The 23128-nt window shown below is 32.4% G+C and overlaps 1 protein-coding gene, 2 long non-coding RNA genes and 1 other non-coding gene across 11 annotated transcripts; 3 read left to right on the top strand and 1 right to left on the bottom strand.

The window, feature by feature from the left end:
- Positions 1 to 2989: 2989 nt before the first annotated feature.
- LOC129286992 (uncharacterized) lies at positions 2990 to 5083 on the bottom strand. Its single transcript, XR_008587568.1, has 2 exons — positions 4772 to 5083; positions 2990 to 4631 (listed from the first exon to the last, which is right to left on the bottom strand). It is a non-coding gene; the product is annotated as an uncharacterized LOC129286992 (long non-coding RNA).
- LOC129286991 (uncharacterized) lies at positions 4625 to 9182 on the top strand. 5 transcript variants are annotated; one of them, XR_008587565.1, is made up of 4 exons: positions 4625 to 4834; positions 5766 to 5871; positions 6008 to 6363; positions 6479 to 9182. It is a non-coding gene; the product is annotated as an uncharacterized LOC129286991 (long non-coding RNA). The 5 variants fall into 5 exon arrangements; XR_008587564.1 differs by having other exon boundaries at positions 6008 to 7298; positions 7418 to 9182; XR_008587566.1 differs by having other exon boundaries at positions 6823 to 9181.
- Positions 9183 to 16269: 7087 nt separating this feature from the next.
- LOC129286979 (gibberellin 2-beta-dioxygenase 8) lies at positions 16270 to 22657 on the top strand. Of its 4 annotated transcripts, none has more exons than XM_054923093.1 (6): positions 16363 to 16410; positions 16708 to 16797; positions 18748 to 18875; positions 18971 to 19455; positions 21348 to 21669; positions 21791 to 22657. In XM_054923093.1, the coding sequence occupies exons 4-6, from the start codon at positions 18983 to 18985 to the stop codon at positions 22037 to 22039; spliced, it is 1044 nt and encodes a 347-aa protein (XP_054779068.1). In that variant the 5' UTR covers positions 16363 to 16410; positions 16708 to 16797; positions 18748 to 18875; positions 18971 to 18982; the 3' UTR covers positions 22040 to 22657. The 4 variants fall into 4 exon arrangements, with proteins under 4 accessions (XP_054779065.1, XP_054779068.1, XP_054779069.1 ...); XM_054923094.1 differs by having other exon boundaries at positions 16364 to 16410; positions 18743 to 18875; XM_054923090.1 differs by lacking the exon at positions 18748 to 18875 and having other exon boundaries at positions 16270 to 16410.
- Positions 19922 to 19995, top strand: TRNAV-CAC (transfer RNA valine (anticodon CAC)). The gene has a single exon. It is a non-coding gene; the product is annotated as a tRNA-Val (tRNA).
- Positions 22658 to 23128: the final 471 nt, after the last annotated feature.

Here is a 23128-nt window from a genome sequence, read left to right as displayed (position 1 = left end):
CGACACCGTTTACTTTATTATTTTTGTTTTTATTTAGATTTTTTTTTTGGGTCAAATGTTTTTACTTATGAATGACTGACTTGTTTATTATTATTATTTTTTTAAGGTTTTATTTTTGATTAGATAGATTCATAGTTTTACATTTTATTTCGGGTTTAAATTGTTTGGAGCCGAAGCCGATATATATTAAAGCTCTCGAAAAATTAAAATTAAAATTTAAAAGGAAAAGTGATGGTAAGTAAAGTGAAAAAGAAAAAAGAAAAGAAAAGCTGATTTCATTAATATTTCCCCCCATTATTATTGGCAAAATGAGAAGAAAAAAAGCTACAAATTATATAAAATAACAATAAAATTTTAAAAAATGTGATAATTATTATTTAGTTTATAAAAAATTATCATTAGACATTTTGATTTTTGATGAAATGACATGTTTGTCATTAGTGATTAGTGTAGGAAATGGTTATTTGAATGTGTTATTGAATAGCATAGAATAAAAAATTACTATTCCTTTTCCACGAATTTATTATTTATAAATGAATTAAAAAATGAATATTTTAATTCAACTTAATTGATAAACAAATTTGTAAAAGAAAGTTGTCATGCTCTATTTTTTTTTAGTCAATAACTTAAACAAAATAGTCAGCTCTCATAATAGTCATTAAAAATAAAAATGTAATTTTGTTAAGAATCAAAATATCAAACTGATAAACTAAATAATAATTATTACATTTTCCAGTACTTGACTGTGTGTTTTATATTTTGGAGATATTGTTTTGTCACTTTTTTCCATTATATTCACCGTTTTATCATTAATGTGGTTAAAGAATTTTTTTTAATATGTAAGATTAAAAGAATTTAAATACATTATTCCTTTTAAAATTGTCCAAGATAAAAATGAGACATGTTTTAAAACTTTCAGGGTTTTATTGGGCCTCTCTAATTTTTTTTTTTTAACAAAGGAAGGCCGAAGCCTTGACTCCAATTAGCTAAACCTAAAGATACAGTCATGCTGGATATCGAATAGTCTAAATGCATAAATTGAGAGGGTGGCCCAAGAAAAAAAAGAGTAAGCTGAGACTAATAAGGCCCAGTAGAGTTACTATTTGTGTGCGAATCAATGCCAACTGATGGTACTCCCATGTGGCCAGTGCCTATGATAAAGCAGACATAACACGGTCCCTTAACACTTGAGGACCCTCGTGCGCCAGGATAGTTAGAGATTTGGATCTCACTTTTTTTTTTTTTTCCGTTTCTTCTTAATGTTGGGCTAAGGCCCTTTATTTTATTAAAAAAAATTAATGATTAATTTTCATCTTTAAAACTATAGAGTCTGTTTGGTTTTCTTACTTTTCACATTCAAAAAGTAAAATTTTACCTTTAAAAAGTTGAAAGTTGTTTAGGTAAAATATTTTGTAGAAAAGTACATTCTGAAAATACATTCAAACAAGCTAAAAGTAAATTTTTAAAATGTAACTATTTAAAATTTTTGAAAAATGAATTTAAAAAGTAGAATGTTATTTAACTATATTATCCCAAATTTAATTTCTTATTTTTTATTTAAAAAATAGTTAATTCATTAAAAATATAACTATTATTTCAATAATAATAATTAGGCATCACATTTTTAGCATTTAAAATTAAATAATTAATCATATTAATTTTTAGCATTAATGTATAATAAAAATTATAAATCTTTATCACATTTTTTAAAATTAAAAATTAAAAAATATAAATAACTAGAGATTAAATTTTTAACATTATAGATCAAAATTTATGTTATTTAAAATCTTTATCACATTTTTTAAATATTTTAAATATATTACATTTGTATAATAAAAATTACAAATTATCAGAAATTAATGCTCTTTTTGATAATTGTACATTCAAAAGTATATTTCACTATCACAAATTAAACAACTTTCAGTATACCAAATTAACTTTTGAAAAAAATATGTACAAACACAAATTTCGTTACAACAACTAACTTTCATTGAATTTATTTTCGTCAAATAAACTTTTAACAAACTGAAAATCGAACACACACTATGTTTGATCAGAAAATTTTTTATGTAATGTCTGCATTAATAAATTTATATTTAAATTTTAAATCATGTATTAAATTCTCTATTTTGATAGTGTAAAAAAATGAAAAGTAGAAGAGGCAAGCTGAAATTCGAAACATAAATGAAAGATTGAGAGGGATGATATTTTTTCCTTAATCAATGAGAGACAAAAATAAGTGATGAGAGAAATCACGAGATTAACGAAGATACCAATAGTTTAAAAAATGAAGAAAACTAAAGAATTAGAGTGACTAAAATTTTAAATAATTAAGATTTAAATAAAATTTGAAATTACAAAGAGCTTAAAACTTGAATTTAAAGTTGAACAAAATCCAAATCTATAAAGTTGAATTTGAACAAAATCTAAATCCATAAACTGTTATATATTCAAAGTTCAACTCCAAATTTGAAATTAAATCCTCATTCATTTAAACAGAATATTGATAAATTTTCTCCCTTATTTGGTTGAGAAAAAGGAAGGGATTTGGGGGTATCATTAAAATTCCTCCCTCCCCCTCTTTTTTACTGAAAAAATATTAATAAGATACTTATAAATTATTGCCTCGTATATAGTTTTGCGAATAAAATGAATAGTCATAAATTTTATAATAGATAAATATTTTTCAAAATTTATTACGTTCATTACATTTATTAACTAATTGAGTCTTGACTCTTGACTAAGAAAATTATAAAATGAAATATTAAAAAAAAAAAACGGAAGGAGAGAAACAATCGGGGGAAGCATATGGGAAAAAAAATAGGAGGAGGGAAACGCGTGGGGAGAGCCACGTGTCAGAAGGATTGCTTTATAATTAAAATAAAAAAGTGAGAATCTTCAAGGGTTTCGCAATGATTGACTTGTCTCTCCCATGGCCCCATTCCCCTGCCTTCACTAAATTATTGAATCACTCTCTTTAAAATGTATAAGAAATAAGAAGTACTCTATATAATAGAATTGTCTGTGGAAATTAATAGCCACAACTAATAATCAACATCCCAAGTGATGAAAAAGCATAGTGGAATAACTTAACTTCTTAGCCTATTGAAAAGGTTAAAAAAAAAAAAATTATCTCTCCTCTGTGGCAGTCCCTTTCTATTCTTTGTGGGAGTTGTGAGGTTCGAGCGTGACCTTAATCATTGCCATTATTGGAGTGACTGATGATTGGTTCCATGAGTTCCCATCTTTTTTAAGTGCGAGTGTCCTATGATTGTGAGGTAGTGAGTTTTTGCTGTGACTAAGTGCTTTTCTATCTTGTGTGCTTCTTTCTTTTTTTTGGAGAATGGAGCTATGGAGGCTAGACAAAGCAGTGGTGGTAAAAAGAAACAGAAGAGGTGGTTCTCAATCTAAGGAAAAAAGGAGAGAAAAGGAGGCGCTTTGGTGGGGGTGATCATTAGTGACAAAAATCGTAACAAACTTGTGGCGATTTCAATGATAAAAATGGGTTGGAATCTCGATGAGGAGATTAAGGTATATGAAATTGTTGAGGATAAAAATACTTTCTTGTTCAAATTTGATAAGGCTGACGATTACTATTGAATCCTAAAGGAAGAGCTTGGTCTATACAATTTCACCTTTTAAGCTTGCAAATTTGGAAGGATTATATGGTGTACAAAGAGGTTGATTTCTCATCATCACCCTTTTGGGTGCAATTCCATGGCCTTCCTTTAGAAGCTTTTGATAAGGAGAATGTTGTGATTCTTGGCAATGCTGTAGGAGAAGTTATGATGCCCGAAAATCCTGAAATGGGGGACAAATTCACAAGAAGCTTCATCCGAGCCAGAGTGAACGTGAATTTGAAGGAACCTTTAGTAGATGGATTTTGGATTCCAAGACCAAAAAAGGAACCAGGGTGGGTAAATGAAAAATATGAAAGGTTTCAAAACTTTTACTATTGTTGTAGACGAATTGGTCATGATGTTAAGAGTTGCATGAAGAAACAGGAAGTGGAAGATAGTAGTAGTGATGAGGCTAATGAATTTGGGAATTGGCTAAGCACTACCAATGTCAAGATTTTTAAGGAAGCTTTAGTGATGGTGAAGGAGGGGTGGTCGGAAGTGATAGTGATAAACATGCCCATTGGCAACTAGAAAAACCAAGAAGCTGACAAGGCCCATAAAAAATCCAAATCTAGAAATAATCATAAGAGCAAGCGTTTCAAAAGTGTTAGCGGATTTTGGGGGAAAGATAAGGATTCTATTAACAAGAATTGAAACATGAGAAACAAGGGGGAGGATATTATGCAATCTCAATCAAATGCAATCGCTATAAATGGTCCAATACTGGCCTCATAATGCAGTGACAGATCAGCCACACATAAAGGCGAAGGACAAGCTAATGGAAAGTCTAAAGCCCAGTTTTTTGAATGCCATGGGCATGATTACTAGCCCAGTCGTGAATTACAAAGTGGACTTGCCAAGAGAAAGTGAAGATTTGTCTAGAGCTATCATCCTTTATAATGGGCTCTCTCCAATGTCAGCTATAACAGTGGGTTTGAATGGAATTAATCTAAAATGGCATGGAGAAGAGGTTGTATCCCCTGACAGAAATCGAAGATGACAGAAGCTCTCCTTCAAAACAGAATCAAAATTTGAGTTAGCTGAGAATGAATTTGCTACAGCAAAAACAAACAAAGGAACGAGAAGAAGCTTTAGGGCCCTCAAACGCCATATTCAAAATAAGGTTGAGAGCAGTTTCATGAAGACCTCACCTTCAAAGCCCAATCTGTACGAAATTGACTTCCCACCTAGTTAGTTCGTCTTCAATGGCTCAGGTAATTATGATTCTCTTTCTTCATTTACTAATGCCAGTGGTCGAATGGAACCAGTCACTGGTGCACAATGAAAATCTTCGCTTGGAACTGTCAGGATTCGGAGGTTTCCTTGACAGTTAAAAATCGCGAAGAGGAATACTCTTGCAATAAACCCCAAATTGTTTTTTGATGGAAACTAAACAAAAAAGTCAAGTGGTCAGGAAGGTGCGGCGAAGATATAGGCATACGTAGGAATGGTTGGTAGAACCGTTTGGAATTGGTGGTGGTCTTGCTTTGTGGTGGAATGATGATATGTTGGTTAATATCTTATAATTTTTGCCTAATATTATTCACATTATGGTTACTGCTTCTACTATTGATTTGCCTAATTTTATTACTTTCATCTATAGTCACCTTAAAGAGAAGGAGAGGAAGCTTGTGTGGGAGGAAGTCAAGAAAATCGAACGAAATATCACCCAATCTTGGCTCTGCCTAGGTGACTTTAATGACATATTATCTCAGTTTGAAAAATTGGGGGGAGGAACCTAAGAGCTATGAGAAAAAATAATCAATTTTTAGATCTTCCTTGTTGATTATGGCTTAATAGACTTGGGCAATAATAGGTATAAATACACTTTGTAATAGGCGTATGAGGGAAGGATTGGTGCAGGATCAGATTAGTCCTGCTTATGGGAATTTAAAATTAACGAAAGCATTTCTTGATGTCCAGGTGTTTAATATCGACCCTATAGGTTTGGACCGTCACTTACTTCTGATGCATCTAATTTGCCAAAATACTAAAAATGTTCGAACTTTCATACTTGAGGCTATCTGGGCAACTCATAAGGATTTTTTTTTTTTCCAAACTTACTATTAAGAAGGGCGAGGCTACTTCTAATGGTCAAAAGAAGATTCTCATATTTGACTTCTTATTCAATCTTGATTCATGTAGAAAAGAGCTGAGTAAATGGAGCAAGAAGGCATTCCTAAACAATAAAAAATCATTGAGGATCTGAAGAAACGACTGTATGAATAGACACGAGGTGATCTCAATGACAGTAAGTCTCAGAAAATTTGTGATATTTCTACTTTGATTGAAAAGGCTTTAGATAATGAGGAACATTATTAGTGGGAAAGGGCTCGTATTTCTTAGCTTAATCTAATGTTCGTAACTCAAAAGTTTTTTCATCTCAGCACTATTAGAAGATGCCAACGTAACAGTATTTTAAGCCTTAGAGATGATGACAGAAGATGGCTGACGGAGAAGGGAGATATCTTAACCAATGTGGCAGGCTTTTTTCAACAACCCTTTACGGCTTTGGGACTTAGGAGAATGGATAAAGCGTTAAGTTGTTTACAGGCTAGAATCGATGATCAAACTAATGTTGTCCTTATGCGCCCTGTAACTAAAGAAGAAATTCAAGAAGCAGTATTTAATCTTGGTGTCGACAAGGCACCCAGTCCGATGGCTTTTCAAGTAAATTTCTATCATTCCATTAGGACTGAGATTGGTGATAGCATCCGCTTTATGATTCTGGAATTCTTTTATGGTAAGTGCTCTCTTGAGGCTATTTATAATACTAATATTAGTCTTATTCCTAAAGTGGACAAGCCTAAACATGTTTCTCAATCCTGCCCTATTGATCTTTTAATTTCTCTTATAAGGTCATCTCAAAAACTATTGCAAATCGCATGAGACCTATTCTTGATACACGCATCTCTTGGAATCAAGGTGCCTTTGTTCCTAGGCATTTCATTCATGATAACATTATTATTGCTAATGAAGTGTGCCATTATTTGAGGGGAAAGAAAACTGGTAATAAATTGGAATTTTCTTTGAAAATGGATACGAGCTAGGCCTATGATAGAATTGGATGGGATTTTTTTATAGAAAGTTCTGTTTAAATTTGGTTTCTACTCTAATTGGATCAACATTATAATGAAGTTTTTGGAATTTGTTAGCCTTAACATATGTGTCTTAGGGCAGCAAATTGCTTCTTTTGTTCCAGGATGAGGCTTAAGACAAGGTGATCCCCTATCTCCTTACCTCTCCATCTTGGTTGCTAAAGTTCTATCAAGCTTGGTCAATGATTCTCAACATCAAAGGCTTCTCAAGGGGATTAATAAGCTCACCATTAGCAGCCCAGAACTTACTCATTGCTTATTTGCAGATGACGCCCTTCTCATTATGAATACTAATGCCTGAAATTGTAAAAATCTTGCTAAATTATTAAACTTCTACTGTATAGCTTCGGGTCAAATGGCGAATCTAGGTAAATCAAGCATTTTCTTCTCGTTATATGCTCCTGCACATGATAGAGCTAGAGTGTGTCAAATTCTGGGTATTCCTGAAGTGACAGATCTGGGAAATATTTGGGCATCCCAAGCATCTGGGGAAAAACTAACTAACAGGCTCTTGCTTATTTCAAGGAAAGAATCTACCGCAAGGTTTAAGGGTGGGAAATATCTACTTTATCTTTTACAGGTAGGGTGGTGATGATTAAAGTTGTGCTTAGTGCTATCCCAATTTATCCAATGAGCCATTTTAAGTTTCCAATAAAAACTTGCAAGGGGATTCACAGTCTCATCTCGAATTTTTGGTAGGGTGGTGAAGACTTATTGGAAAGCTTGGAATGACTTGTCTCGGCTAAAGAGTGAAGAAGGTATGGCCTTCAAGGACTTTGTCATATTGAATGAGGCTCTTGCCAAAACAGCGTGGAGAATCATTAACCAGCCATATGAGTTTGTGGGTTAAAGTTCTCAAGAGTATTTATTTTCCCAAAGGTGCATTTGTTGATGCAAAGAAGGCCTCACAAGCTTCAACGTGTTGGTCTAGTATGATTGATAGGCGGGATTTCTTAAAGAAAAATATCCTTTGGGATTTAGGTAATGGAGAATCAATCAAAATTTGGGATGATCCTTAGGTTCCTACTACTAAATTCCAAAGTAAACCTGTTGATAATTCTAATTTCATAGTCAAGCACAATCGAATTTCTCACTTGATAATCAATGGTACATGAGATCTCTCTCCTTTTCAAGGGCTGATTGATGATAATGTTAAGGTAGAAATTTTGAAAATCCAGATTCCTTCATGTGCTTTATCTGATAAATGTGTATGGGCACTAGTTACTAATGGGGCTTATACAGTCAAACTGGGCTATAAACAGGAAAGTAATCATTGAAAGAAAGTTGCAAACTATGCTGAGACGTCCTGCATGATTTCTAGTGATGTTTGGCGGTATATATGGCAAATCAAAACCCTCCCACGCATCCAACACTTCATCTGGAGGACTCTCTCAATCTATTACTGTGAACACATTACTTTATAGACGGAAGTGTTGGTTCCCTAAGGTTTTCCCTATTTGTGAATCTGAAGATGAAACGATTGAGCATCAATTTTTTCTTTCTCCCTGGGTTATATGCTTATGGTTTTCTAGCCCTTTTGGTTTCAAGCTTGATTATTTTAATATTCACAACTTTGAATCTTGGCGGGTGGATATTTTAAAATTTGTTTGTATGATTTCTGATTTTGATCTTGGTCTAATGAGCTGGTTGTTATGGCTGATATAGAAGCAAAGGAATGATGAAGTATTCAATCAAAGAGACCTAAACTTGTTGCAAGTGTCAGAACAAGCGAGGTCCCTGCATGAAAAATTTTGGGTCGTGAATAATGTGAATTCTGAGAGTGTTACTTCTCCACCCCCAGTTCACGATTCTAGTTGGGTTCCACCACAATCAGATTACCTTAAAATTTATAGCGATGGGGCCTTCTCTAATAAATTTTCTCCTACTGCTATTGAAGCTGTATGTAGAAACAACTTGGGTGACTTTAAATGGGGCTTCATTGATAAATTAAAATCTCTTTTTGCCTTCATGATAGAACTTTGAAGCGAGCACTTTTATTAGCAATAGACTTGGGGCATGACAAAGTGATTTTTGAATTTTGACTGCAAATTACTTTGAGTTCCTTCTGCTTAGTTTGATCAATGTGATTGGAATTGTCGCAGTATTATCCAAGAGATTTCTGTTATGACGGGTTGGGTTTTCCCTCTGTTTTACCCCTAGACGGGGTCGTGTAGTTGACCTCGTAGCAGCTGATGCTCATAAGGGAGTGTGCCTATTCGGGTGGGTATCTCTACCTGCATCACTCTCATTTATCATCTCTTCTAAAATCAAATGCTTTGGATGCTCAGAAGATTGGGGCAGACACTTCAATTCGAGGGCATAAAATAGGTGTGGGTTAATGTTGTTTATGCTTTGTAATTCTGTGTCTGGTTTTTTCCCTTTATTTCCTTGTTTCCTGGACGTTTATTGCCTCTGGCTTTAATAGAGATATCTTTGCCCCAAAAAAAGCCTATTGAAAAAGTTTAAATTTTTTACCTGACAAAATAGCGTGGACGCTTCATATCATTTGAAGGATCTAAATCACATGCCTAGAACCATTGTTAATGAAATACATTATTCTTGTTGAGACAACAATCAGTGATGTGAAATACACCCATTTAACTTATAACAACAATTGTGCGAGAGTGCAACAAGTGAATCCCTTTGGAACCATTGCTTTGCTCATAATTTATTTTATTTTATTTTTATAATCAATAAAATGGGTCGGACTTGGTTTTTGTTTAAATAAAAATCATGCTTTCATGTGAACTTTCACTATTTTCTGTGTGTGTGTTCTATAAAAATTATTTATTCTTTCCGTTTAAAAATGTAAGGTATTTTTAATTGAATATCATTTTTTAATAAAATAGTTATCTATTTTTTAACTAGCCATATTTTTTTATATTTAATCTTATGAAATACTGTGTAATAAATATAAAGTCATTCATTAATATGGGCACTTTTGGAAAAGAACAATGATTACATCTCAAAAGATTAAAAATACTTTACATTTTTTAATATTCGATTTCTTAAAAAAAGTCTTACATTTTTGAATGGAGAAAGTATTTGATATCATTCGTTTAACTAATATTGTATGTATATATAAAAGTCATGTCTTTCATGAATAAATGCAAATTGAGATTTTTTCCCCATATTATGTGTTTAATAATTCTATAAAAACTATCTGTACTCAAAAGATTTATGATGTGAGTATGTGGGGTTAAACACACGCGCATGTTGTAGGTTGAAGAAGATATTTAGACGCCTCAAATTGTGGTGGTTTCTTACTCCATTTAGTAAAAAGGTGGATGTGTGTGTGTGTCACTCTTCCTCGTAAAGAAAGAGTCACCGTTATTTTCAACAGGGGAAATGACTGGTATGTTGGTGTGCATGAATATTTGTATTTGATTCCTTTAAAAAAATAATGTAGATCAGATATTTATAAATTTGTTTATATATGTAATTTTGATAAATACACGCATATACATATATACTTACATTTGTTTGTGTGTGTATGACAACCGTTTTTAATTATTTTTAATAAAAGATAATTAAAAAATCATACAAAATGATAAGTGATGCCAAAGCAAAGTCCAATAAGACAATCAATTGAAGTCTATAACATATGAGAAAGATTTCTTTTAATAAAAACAAAAATGATAATAAAATCTTTCAGGATTATACAAATGATAATTTAGTCTCTTAAAATGTTATAACTCTAATAAAATTTTTAGGAATTTCTTTATCAATAACTTTATAGTGAAAAGACTATGTTATCCTTATTGAAAATAATAAGCTTTAATCATAATTTCTATTTTGTAAATTATAAAAGTTGAACAAAAAATCACAACTTATTAAATGTAATTTTTATTATTAAAAAATAAATTTTAATTATAACTTTTGCTTGAGGAATAATAACTTTTATTATGTGAATCGCAAGAGTTAAATAAAAAATTATAATTTGTCAAATGTAATCTTTATTATTGAAAAATAAGTTCTTAAAATAATAAACCCTATTATCACAACTTCTATTTAAAAAATCACAACTTTTTTCAAAGAATAACAATAATTAAATAAGAAATTATAAATTCTCAATAAAGATAAAATAATATTTTTAATTTAAAATTTATTGATAAAGAGATTTATAAGAACTTCAATAAAAATGTGACATTTTGAAGGATTAAATTATTATTTATATAATTTTAAGAGATTTTATTATTATTTTTTCTTAATAAAAAGAAGAGGCATAGCCATTAAAAAAAGAGGAGATATATACTGTGATCTAATTGCATATCAAGCTAAAGCAACTTTTGCATTCATCATTTAAAGGCTCACTCATAATGTAGATTTCAAGTTTCATGTTATGGGTAAAGTGTTGGCTTTTCTAAAAACTCGTTTATAAGTGAAGATTTTCCAATTATATATATTGCACATCAGGAAAACTAATATAACATTTTTGTCCTATAACAACAATTTAAAATTATAATTAAAGATATGAAAACTAGTGCAAAAAACTGAAAATAATATTTTTGAACTTATACCTATTTCAATGTTGCCTACTATAAAAAGCCATAGTACACATTTCAAAAATTGTTACTTATATTTTAAGAATAAGTACTAGTTTTCATGTCAACTTATTGCAGTAGTTTTAAAATGTTGCCAATCATGTAGTAATAGACAACATTTCTAAACTATTGTGTAAACATAAAATATGAAAAATTTAAGATTTCTATCCATAGTATTTGAACCCTAAATCTCAAGAAAATCGAAAATATTTTGTTAACACTTTTCTATTTAGTGCAAGTTAATTTGTATATAAATAATAATGAATTTAAACAATTAATAATTTAATAAATTAATCCATCAATATAGTATAATAAAAATAATAAAAAGTGTAAAAAAATATATTTATGCATAAAAATACTATACACAATGGTTATTAAATGTTACAAAAAGAAATATTTAAAGGCAACATTTTAAAACCACATCATGCTTGAAAACAAAATCACGTCCTCCGCACATGGCCTTGCTAAATGCGATCAAAGATGGTGTTCTAATCGTTTACGATGAATTATGTGATTTGTTTGGTTAAACATCCATACAATCATTTTAGAAAACAAAGGAATATATAAAAATAGAGAAGCATTTTAAAAAATGTGAAAATGACATAAATTTAATTTCTCTCTATAGTCCTAAATTATTAATCAACTGATCAAATTTTAGTAGTATAAATAAATTAATTAATTTTGAAAAACCATTAAAAGTGAATTATTAAATGAAATCAAATAATATATTATTTTAATGGACCATTCATTTACCTCGGTTGGGGCCTGTGGTTTTCCCTTCCTCATCTGCATAAGAAAAAAAAAATGAAGAGGAGGGCTCCAATTGGAGGGTTTGGGAGAAGAGAGTATATTTTAAATATACATCTCTTTCTAATTAAAAAAAAAACAAATAGTGTTTATAAGAAAAAAATAATAATACAACCTCTCGACTCCCATCAGGCCAGACGAAGGATTACTAAAATACTTACTTTCGTTAAAACCTGTTCCCTTCAATATTTGCAGGCTTCGTTCTATCATTTGCTTTCCGCATTTCAGAGGGAATAATATATACTGTTGGCGAGGTCTGCTTCATGTGCTCACAAAAAAAAAAAAAAAAAGGGTTCCCTTCATACCCCTCCATTAAACTATGCAAGATATTAGGAAAGGAAGTCATGTGCAGAGTTGGGGATAGAAATGGCCTATCAGGTCTGTTTAAACCTAATTTTTTCAAGCTTGACATTTGAAAATTGGGATTTTCTATATAGTAGGGTTTCTGAGTTTGGCCTTTTTAAACGCTGACAAAATGAACCAAAATTTACCTGGATTAAGCCTATATTTATTTTAACCTTGAAAAATATGATATTTTAATTTATACCTTTAGATTAAATTTAAACTTTAATATTTATATATACTCTCCTGTTAAAAAATATAATATATTTTTAATTAAATTTCACTCTTTAATAAAATAATTACCTACTTTTAAATAAATCATATTTTTTCATATTTACTTCTATTAAACACCCTACAATAAATATAAAGTTATTCTTCAATAAAAGCACTTTTAAAAGAAGAAAAATAATAATTACATCTTGAAAGATTAAAAATATTTTATACTTTTTAACATCTAACTCTTTAAAAAATATCTTACATTTTTAAACGGAAGGATTATATATTTGTACATTACCAATGGGGTTTAGGTCTAGTGAAAAAGATTAGTCCCTCACAAGCACAACATGGCAAACCAATATTTAAAATTCTGCTATCAAAGATGCTCACATTTCACACCCAACCATGCATAGAATATGATCTTTTTTAATAAAAGGATGCCTGTGAATAATGTATACACACACATTAAAATTACTATTTGTATTACTTATTTTAAATTCAGAGCATAAACATATAATATAATAAGAAAAAAAAACGAAATAGGGATAGGGGCTTTCAGTCAATAAGAATTAAGAGCCTTGTTTGAAAAATAATTAATTTTAGAATAACAACACTTCTGATCCCAACTTAAAAAAAAAAGAAAAAAAAAAAGGGATGAAGATCATATGAGCTGAGCCTGTCCGGTTCGCGTCTCTAGTTATGAGGATGGACAAGAAAACACGAAAGCGAGAGGGGAGGCATGTTCCACAAATAATGTTGGCTCTCACGACCAGACATCACATGCTTTTTCATTCTCGGCACTTCGCGAAACTTTTCCCCTTTTCCCTGTCATAATTATTTCTTCATTTTTTTTATATTAATCCTTTTTACTATCTCATTATTAGGATATGCCGACTTCCTTGATTTCCCTTTCTTCCCTATACTTCCCCAAAACTGCCTTTTTGCCTTGATTCAACGTATTTGTTCCTGTGGGCCCCCCCTCCTCTCCTCGTGCTTTTCTTTCGCATCAATTTTATTTTATTTTTTATTTTTCAATCGTCTCATATCATTAGTTTATTTATTGTCAGCTAATTATTCATTATTCATAAGAGAGATTCCTTAACAGTTTTTATATTATTTCATATACATGTTGATATTGCTTGACGATGATCATCTTTAGAATATTCATATAATTTCATTGTTCATTTTTTAGAATTAAACCTCCAATTATTTATTTAAAATATAAATACTGATCCCATCGCCATGTGAGTATTTCATCAGCTTCATTCAACTCTCAAATCTACGCATCTTCTTATATCACTATCACCAACTATTACTCAGTGTATCATTAATAATTAAAAAAAATATAATAAAACTCTTAATAAACTCCATCATTTGATAAATTATGAATCATGCAACTCATTCAATAAACTTCAAAAAAAATTTAGCCAAACACATACATGTGTATGTTCAACTATATTATAACACAATTTATAACGAATCGTGTCGCTGACCAATGATTTTTCAATGAAAGTGTGTTCTTTGCTCAATTTATTTGTTTACAAAAAAGTTTATAAGCCCACATTATTAACGAATATGGTTCAGTTAGTTGTTTTAGAATTTATATCTCCAATACAAAATACTAGTATAAGTCAAATGCATTTACACTTTTTAAGAAACGTGAGTTTGTGTATTAATTTTGTCAAAAATGTCAATTTTTAAAATTTTGTCCTCCATTATACTAATAAATAATCCAAATTAAGTGTTGTCTTGAAAAAACAAGTCAATAAATTTGGGCAAAAAATGGCCCTTTACATCTTCTTAATTTTTAGCCATTAAATCTTTGGGCGGTTCAGATTTGAGCTCTTATAAATTAACAATTAACAATTTTAATAAAAGACATGAAATTTTGGAATAATTTTGTAATTTTATAAGATTTTTTATATTCATAGATTGTTTGTGCAGGAGATGAGAATGAATTTTCCTGTTTTTTTTTCCTGCACACTTTGTAAAATGAATAATATACTGTTTATAGAGTATGAAGAACTGAAATTTCAACCCATGGAAATAATATTTAGTGGGACTTATTAATTTTAACATTAAAAAAAAATTCAAACACCATATATTACAAAACAATAAAACGCAAAGTCGAATTATAACTCAATATCAAAATCATAGCACTATTTATGCATAAATCAAATTAATCGCATCAAATTTAATTTAGATTATACACACACACATGACTAATATGTCAATAGTGATAGTACATTAATATATTGAAAAATATTTAATGTAAATAAATAAAATTTTAAAAGATACAATTATAAATAGAATTTAAAAACGATAAGTTTGGATTTTTGTAGTGGAGAATTACCACCTCCTCATTGATTCCCTGTCCTTTCGGCAGTCTCAATGATGGAGAAAGATTAGAAAGTTAATCATACACCATTATTAGAATTCGCTTCTCACTAGTCACTACTCATTCATTAATCATTGCCCGAGACACCCTATTTGTCATCTCATAACCTTCTAGCGCATCTCTTATCATTTTCACTTTCACATTACTGTGCAAACAGAAGAAATCAGAGTGCCGACGAGACTCTCGTTTCCTCTGTTCTTTGTTTAGGCTTTAACACCCATCCTTTTCAGAGATGATGGGCCCTGCCCTGAGGCTGAATTGCATTTCCCCTTTCTTCAACAAAAATTAGAATTTAAATCCTAGGACCTATTCCAAAGAATAGTTGCATATTTACACTCATCCTTCTGTATTTTTTTTTCCTAATCTCTTGCTGCTTCATAACACTTAAATAATTATCAGTTAGGAGGATTTGAATCCTAAAAGCTGATTATTACCATTTGCAGCAAGCAAGTCAAGATGCGCACCAACAGGGAAAGCTTTGGTTTGTCCACAGAAATTTAAAAATATGAACAAGGTCGGTCGTTGTCGGGGTAAAGTATGGGACCAGTGGTGATTGATGAAGTGCCTCAATGGGATATTTTCATCATTTTGAGATGCTTATGCTCTGAAACTGATTCTCATGTAAGCGAAGCACATGCCTCTTTTCTCAATCTCTCATCCTCGCCTACTTTGAAAATTTGACCTCTACACACTAATTAGCCTCACTACTTCTCACGTGTAAGATTGAGAGATTTGAATTCCAAACCAATTTAATCAAAGAAAAATATGAAGAAGGACATGCATGTGACTCCCCAAGATGGAGCCCCGTTTGTGTGCCGACATGGACTCACAGATTACGGTTAAGTCACTGGTGCTTTGCAGTGTACTAAACATACATGTACGTATTTATCTTCCCATGTGATTTTAATTTCACTTTTGGTTTAACCCTGTTGAGTTTGCTGTCAAATTGACCAACACAAAGTAAACCCAACACTCATCATATTGACAATGAATCAGATAGGACTCCTCTTGGAGTATGGTTCTCATTCCTCCAAGTCTCTCTTTCTCCATCTCTTCCTTTGTCGACAAGCCTTTTTCTCACTGTCCCCTGTTATTTCTGCTTGGGAAAAAAAAAATTAGATATCATTGATGCTTAAAAAATTTGGCATAAATATAAAATATAATGTGCATTTTTTTTTCTGATGGCACCATGAGCCGCGTGGTCATTCTCTTGAGCAGAAGTTTTCAATCCTCAACTATTTCCTTTGGTACGAACATCAGTGTGATGACAATAATTGATGGGCTTTCCTGGCTATAAATTATTGTTCTCCCAATCCTTTAGATTATAGTATGCAGCCACTTTCTCACAAGCTGAAAGCCCACTTCATATCATTCTCCTCCTATAGGTGAGTGCCATTAATATCTTCTGCATTTCTGATGAGAATTCTGCATTTATGTACTCTCTTTCATTGTCTGTACTTCATTTCTCCATCAGCACATATATGATCTGTTTAAATCTCAAGTTCCCACAGGATGCTAAGGACATATGACATGTAGGTGTCTTCTTCAGTTCCTAGTGAAAGAGACAAGTATAGTCAGATAAAGGACATCCAAAATAAATTGCATTGAATTCAGGATTTTTTCTCAAGATCGTGTTTATTTATTGGTTTCAAATTTCAGCGGAGCTTTTTACATATATGCAGGATACTGGTGAGTGCAATATGCAGACCATCCGTTCTGAAGTTAAAGGATGCACGATGGAGTCTCCTAGCTTGTTGAGCAGCTTCAATCTGGTGAGTAATTACCATTCAATTCGTCCCTGTGATGGCATTTTAGGAATTATTAATTAATTACATGCATAACACACACACACACACACAAGTCAACAGATCGAGTCACTAGGTTTGACTATCTGATCTGATTCTAGGGATGTGACCATGTGAATGTCAGTAGCAGATTTAATTATGGGTTTCAAATTTCAGTAATATACTTGCTGCTATATATACTAACCCTTCTCAAATTCCAACAAACATGTGGTTTCCTACCACATGATCAACCTAGAAAGGGGGAAGAATAAATAAATCTTTTGTCTAAGAATCTATTGCTTTCCACTCTATTATATTAATACTAATTGCCTTGTTTTGTGAATAGCAGAGTAATTTTTAATTAGACGACCAAGCCAATCATGAATAAATATGTAGATATGTTATTAGATATACTCGTTACTGTCTATATATTTTGTATTTGGGTGTGGATTGGAATGAGGAGGAGGAGATCATAGGGTTTGCATGTAACATGGCAAAGCTTTGATTTTGTTTGGAATCCAAGTGGAGCGAGAAAATAAAATACTAAAAAGGACGATGATCTAGACTCCTCCAAAACAGTCACAGATTTTTTGAGATGTCAAGATAGAAATGTCCGAATGATTCAGAATCCAATATCCGCTTTAATGTTACCGTGCCTTGTCGAAGTTTCTTTGTACTGTTTTGCCACACTGTGAAGGAGACAGAAATCTTCTCTCTTCCTGCATAACATCCACCACACTGAGTTTGTCAGTTTTGAGTAGCTTGTAGAAATGTGATTCATGTCAAAAAAGCAAAATGAATACCATCTCTCATTCAGCTTTAGATCGTCAAGTCATTGAAACAAGTGTTTACTCAATTCTTCTGATTTTTAGTAAACTTTTGATTTGTCAAAGGAAATGCGTGTCTTGATCTATACACCGACCTATGGGGTGTGTGCATATACTAATATACACATACACAGATATATATATATATATATATATATATAGACTAGAGAAAGTCGCCAGTCTCAAATGTTAAATAATATTCATGTTGGAATATAATACTAAAGGGTTGTTTTCTTGAAGCATTTCTTTTTCTACAAGTTTTGATTATTTTTTTCCTATGTACAAGATCTTGTATCATAAAGAAATGGGCTCCACTTTTTCCCTTTTGTGGAGGAAAACACCAAGTTGAACCCCCATATAAAGTTATCGGCTATCCCCTAGAAGTTATATGCAAGCGATATACGAAGAAAACATTGCTTGTATTCTATTAAAAAAAAAAAAAAAACATTACGTGTGCGTGCAATATCTGTATTCTATATGGAGTTAGTCATTTAGTTTCTTACACTTTTTGTAGTTCTTGATAAAATTATAATAAGTTTAATCTTTCAAAAATTTATTTATGTGATATTGAGTTGCAAAAATCGTACACTTGTTATGTAATTTTTTATCGATAAAGAAATAAAAATTTAGTTAAATTTGGATTTTTCACTTTTCTATATTTTATGAATAATTAATTACTTTTTATTTGAAGTGATACCTTTAAATTAATTAGATTTTATTTAATTTTCATAGATTCTGATTAGTTTTAAATAAGAATTCAGATTCAGGCCAAAAAGGAAAAAAATATTAAATTCGAAATCCGTTTTGAAAATGGTTATTTATTTTATTGAAATCAATGTTATTTTACTTCCGTAATAGTGTTCCCAATTCTAAGTTAGATTTTTTTTTGAAAAAGAACTTTGGTGAATTAATTATATATATATATATATATATATATGTCATAAAAATATAGCCTGTGATTATATTTAAAAGAAAACCTCCAACTATACAGAAGGACCGAATCACCGCCAATATTGAACGACTTCTCTGTAAACTTTTACCCCAAATCCTTCGAAATGTGTGTGGATGTTATGCAATGGTATGGAACTAAAAACAACTAAGCACAGTGCAGAAAAGATCACAGACGAAGAGAATCGATTGTCTCGACATATAAAGACGTGGAAACTGCCTTAGTCTCCAAAGTGTAAAACGTTTTCATCAAGGACAAAAATAAACAGAAGAAGCAAAGCAAAACCAAAAGTAATTGTCCCTATGCTATATTGTCTCTACATGTAAAACCCTCGTTCACGCTTGTTTATAATCCCGTATCACCTTCTTCTCTCTTCTTTTTGCAGGCTCAAGCAAGCATGGAATCGAATTCAGACCCACCCTTTTACGAGGCCCTCAAGGTCCTCCTCGACAAGAACCGAAACCTTAAAGACAATTCTGTTAGTTGTGCTGATGATGAGCTTGGTGTTGTGATGGTGAAGGAGCGGGAGCTTCCGGTGATCGACTTGAGGCGATTGGAAAGTGAGGACGAGAGGGAGAGGGAGGAATGCAAGACGGAGATAGCTAGGGCTTCAAAGGAGTGGGGATTCTTTCAGGTGGTAAATCATGGGATTTCCATTGAGATTCTGAAGAAGATGAGGGCTGAGCAGGGGAAGGTGTTCAAGCAGCCATTTGAGCAGAAGGTGAAGGAGGACGAGTTCTTCAACTTCTCTGCCGGTACTTACCGTTGGGGAGCTCCTTCTGCTACCAGCATTCGACAGTTATCTTGGTCTGAAGCCTTTCATATTCCTCTTACTGATATACTTGGTTCAACTGGATCCAACAGTCTCAGGTAACAGCATCATGCTTAACTTTTTTCCTTCCATTCTTGATACACACACACGCATGGTTTCATAATTAACTATAGTATCCAGTTTTAATTGACTCTTTGTAATGTTTACTCTACATATAGCAATAGAAATGTGTGTGTGTTTCGTTTTCAAAGTCTAAGATTTTATGCCAATCCATAGTTTGGGTGCTTCTCTTGAAAGAGTAATCTACTTGCCATAATAAACTAGTGAATGAAGGAGGTGAGGGGAGGTTTTTCTAATCTCGTTTTGCTCTCTCCTAATCACATTCCCATGTACTTTATTCTTCTTAATTTGTTAATTCTTTGTAGAGATGGAAAATTTGGCATTTTTTTTTAAAAATCATTTGTTATACTATGTTTCTATAATTCTTTGACGGGAGAGTATTAATTCTTGCTCTGACTTGTAGGTAGTTAATTAATTTATTAACAATATCCCGACTGTCACCGCGTCTGGGTGGTGTAGTTGGTCATCACGCTAGTCTCACACACTAGAGGTCCCCGGTTCGAACCCGGGCTCAGACACTCCCATGCCAGTAGCCATTTTTCGTTTTTGGCAATTGTAAGTGGCTCCAGTTAAGTATGCACACAGCAGTCAGCACAAAATACAACCTTACCCTGCTCTCAGTTGAACTTGTTCACATGAATCACATCTCTCCCTCTCTGCTCTTCTTTCTTTAGGCTTCGTTATATTATGTAGCTCAAGTGTCAGTCTCAAGACAAGAAAGTATGGGGCCCTTTCTGCTTTCACAGGGCCCTGTCTGGACTCGACCTCTAGAAAAGTCGATTCTATTCTATGTATAGTCAACTCCTCGTGCCACCGTCAGCACAGCACTCAAGAGATGCCATGTCAGACTTTTTTGCCGCTGCAACTGTTCACACACACTAACCCCACATGGCGCAAACGTGCACGTTTTGCTTTTATCCGAGCCCCAAAACTTGTTCTCACAAATTCTGTATGCACACATGACCTGCCATTTGCTTCATTCCTTTTGACCTACTTCGTCTGCCCCATATTGTTTCTCACGTGAACTTCGCAAGCTGCTGAAGCTGACAGGGTAAAAGTTACTCAGTTAGTATTCATTCTGTTGAATGATTCTCTAGCCAGTGAAGCTTGGTGTTAGTAAAAGGCTAAAAGCTTCTATAAGCAAAGTACGGCGTTCCCTGTAACAAATAGGCATATAGGAGATGAATGGCACGTATTCCTATGCTTAAGGGACAATTACTCAATGTCAATAACGAAGAGAAAAGCATACGTACGCCCACACACGCGCGCGAATGATCACCTGATATTGATAAGTTTTTGGAGAAATTTACATATAAAGGACTCTATCAAGTATTTTGATAAATAACACTAACTCCCCATTGCATTGTAATTGTACGACAAGCATTTGATGTGAGCATAATTATATACAAATGAGTTAGGCAGAATGACAACTAAACACTTTATACAAATATTAATATTAAATTAAATTTTTTTAACATTGATGTTTTCAAATTTCAATACTTTTTCTACTTTGTTTCAATATTAAAAGAGTTTTACAAATAAATATTACTGAAAATTAGAATAATGATCATGGTAAGCATCTAATCATGTCATTGCATTTACAATACAAATAAAAAATTGGTTTTTACTCAGAAAATAACACATGTTGTATGCATATGTGCCTGTGCTACTTTATTTGAATTTTGTCACCTGATGTGATCCACTCCAACGTATCCTCATTGAAACTAGGCAACAAAGATTAGATACATGATCTTATTGTGCCATCTTAATCCAATCGCAAATTGCTTTTATTAGATAATCTTGTTTGTAGATATGAAGTATGTAAAGCTAGTTAATATAATACTTGTTGGGTGTACATATGCACGTGCAGCACAGCCATAGAACAGTTTGCAAGGACAGTGTCAAGTCTTGCACAGAGATTAGCTGAAATTCTGGAAGAGAAAATGGGACACAAGTCGACTTTCTTCCAGGAAAATTGTTTGCCCAGCACTTGTTATCTTCGATTGAACCGATATCCTCCATGTCCATTGTTTTCCGAGATTCATGGCCTGATGCCTCACACTGATAGCGATTTCCTCACCATATTACACCAAGATCAGGTTGGAGGGTTGCAGCTGGTGAAAGATGGCAAGTGGATCGCAGTTAAGCCAAATCCTGATGCCCTTATCATCAACATTGGTGACTTGTTCCAGGTATCTACTTCCTCGTCTTGATGAGCTTGATCCATTTTTTGTTTTCATTGTTACTCATTTGAATTTAACATATCTTATAAGCACAACATCACAGGTCTCTTGTGTATATGTTGTGGTGCAGGCATGGAGCAATGGAGCATACAAGAGTGTTGAGCACCGAGTAATTACGAACACGCGAGTGGAGAGGTTCTCTACTGCTTATTTCTTGTGTCCTTCGAACGACACAGTGATAGAGAGCTGCACAGAACCTGCAGTGTACAGAAAGTTCAGCTTCATGGAATACAGGCAACAAGTTCGAGAAGATGTTCAAAACTTGGGTTCTAAAATTGGCCTTCCAAGATTTCTCATGCAAACTACGCCCACTGCCTAGTTATCCAGTAATCGTATACATATATATAGTAATCTACATGATGGTGATGGTGAAAATTAAATATTCGAGTAGGAATATTAGTAGCTAGCTAGCATAGGTATATATATAGTCGTCAACCATATATATATATATATATCCAAGCATCAAGTAGGTTATTTCTCAAAATGATTTGAGGTTTGTGCAAACGAAATCAGAACGTATGGACGAAGCTGATTTCTGACTGCAATTTTGGTGCTGTCTCATTTTTTGTCTGCTGAACATTGGAACACAGGAGAAGAGTTTCTGTTGACATCGTCGGCAGAAGGGAAGCATTGTCTGATCCATGGGCCATGAGAGTGAAGGGCAAGAGCACATGACTGTTGCATGGGCATAAAGAAAAATTATATTAATGTGTTATGGAGCTGATGAGCTGTTTATATATATATATATATATGTATGTATGTATGCATGTGATTGATTGAGAAAATTGATGTTCTCTGCATATTAATTATTTGGATTTTTTTCCTAAACTCCAATCGGAAAAGTTGAAGCTCTTCCCTTTGTAGTTCCTTTGTAATCTAGGCTTTGAAAATGCATAGTTCCTGCTATAATAATCTATATATATGAGAAATTAAATTATATTTTGTGTACTGGTATGCCTTCTGGTTCTGAGTATTTTATGTTGCATATTTTTTTAAAATGAATTGTATATAATGGAGAATATCAAATTATTTTAGATGGACCAGTTTGTATCAAATTGGGTTAAAAAAAAAAAATATTTCCTTACATATCGAATTCGCAAATTCAAGGGCAACTACTTTGAAAAAAATCTCCGTGAACCCAAGCCAATTAAATCCAAATCTGTTTAATTCTGTCTAAAAATTGGATCTGTTTAGCTTATATGACAAAAGATTAATTATGTCAGTTCTTTTTATAATAAGCAAAATTTACGACAGATATTTACACAATGAATGTAACACACCAAATTTTTTTTTTAAAAAATAATTTAACTTAATCATAGTTGGATTATAGCCACCCAACACATTTTTATATCAATAATTTAAATATAAAATATTTTATAATTAGCTTCAACTCACACAATATAACATT

This window comes from Prosopis cineraria, unplaced genomic scaffold (assembly GCF_029017545.1).
Source record: "Prosopis cineraria cultivar Desert tree isolate PC_DT_omini unplaced genomic scaffold, ASM2901754v1 PC11, whole genome shotgun sequence".
NCBI classification, from domain to species: Eukaryota; Viridiplantae; Streptophyta; class Magnoliopsida; order Fabales; family Fabaceae; genus Prosopis; species Prosopis cineraria.
This window is presented reverse-complemented; position numbering and strand designations above follow the sequence as displayed.

Coding starts and splice junctions, on each gene's coding strand:
- LOC129286979 (XM_054923090.1), top strand. CDS start 16,726: ATGCAGACCATCCGTTCTGAAGTTAAAGGATGCACGATGGAGTCTCCT. Junction 16,798..18,970: donor TGTTGAGCAGCTTCAATCTG/GTGAGTAATTAC, acceptor TTCTTTTTGCAG/GCTCAAGCAAGCATGGAATC. Junction 21,670..21,790: donor ACATTGGTGACTTGTTCCAG/GTATCTACTTCC, acceptor GTTGTGGTGCAG/GCATGGAGCAATGGAGCATA.